This window comes from Penaeus monodon, chromosome 19 (genome assembly GCF_015228065.2).
Source record: "Penaeus monodon isolate SGIC_2016 chromosome 19, NSTDA_Pmon_1, whole genome shotgun sequence".
Lineage (NCBI taxonomy): Eukaryota > Metazoa > Arthropoda > Malacostraca > Decapoda > Penaeidae > Penaeus > Penaeus monodon.
In genome coordinates, this window is record NC_051404.1 from 13,989,024 (window position 1) to 13,989,857 (window position 834).

Here is an 834-nt window from a genome sequence, read left to right on the forward strand (position 1 = left end):
AAGACCCAGGAATAATGTGTACACGTGACAGAACTGTTTCATGTCGACCCCGGTTGGAATTTCTGGCGAGGAAGGCGGTTCTGACAGAAGCTTAACACACCACAGAGGCCCTTTCTCCAAGTCGTAGCGGTATGACTGCAGTCTCTTGTGTACTTCTTGCTTTGTGGTATCTGAAACAACCTGGATAAAGAAGACGAAAACCGTTTCATTCCATCAATCAGGCGAGGACATGCATGTAAATAACAGAACATGAAATATCTTTTTACTTTATTGTGCTAGAGTACCTTAGGTTATGGATTTTAAGCTAATGAGCTTTGCACAATAGTGAGGATTTCATACTACTACGACTGGCGTTACCCTGAAGACCTTTACAGTGTTACCAAACATCTTTGAGCAACAGTGAAGTGCCAATTGTAAAACTGATTTCTGAAAAGCATTCATGTGCTTGAGCTGTTTAGTGTTAAATGGCTATACTATCACTCGGAGGAATGAACAATATGTTCTCCAAAAATTCGTCTACATTCAATTTAGATATATTCATGAAACAATCTGAGTAAATCGGGCAGTGGGTCTTAGTGCTACATAAGTGTTAATTAATTAATCTAATATTGTACAGAGTCAAAGAAGTCGGCTACATTCAAGATACTATTGATTGTATGAACATTATACATTCAGGTAGTTGTACATTACCATTATGAACACATTTTACAGCACGTTTATTACAGTACTAACTCCCAATTCTCAGGAAGTGATATCAGCAAACCGATTTTTCGTTACAGAGTACGATAATTATATTATATGATAATTAGTGTGGTGATATTTAAACACCTAGAA

At 37.2% G+C, this 834-nt stretch overlaps 1 protein-coding gene across 1 annotated transcript in view; it reads right to left on the minus strand.

Annotated features, from left to right (window-relative positions):
• The window catches only part of LOC119585332, a gene marked incomplete at its 5' end in the record, with an annotated part of 14,322 nt that overhangs the window by 11,372 nt on the left and 2,116 nt on the right, over positions 1-834 (minus strand). The window contains 1 exon segment of the mRNA XM_037934005.1: positions 1-180. Within this exon segment, the coding sequence (XP_037789933.1) occupies positions 1-180 (180 nt within the window).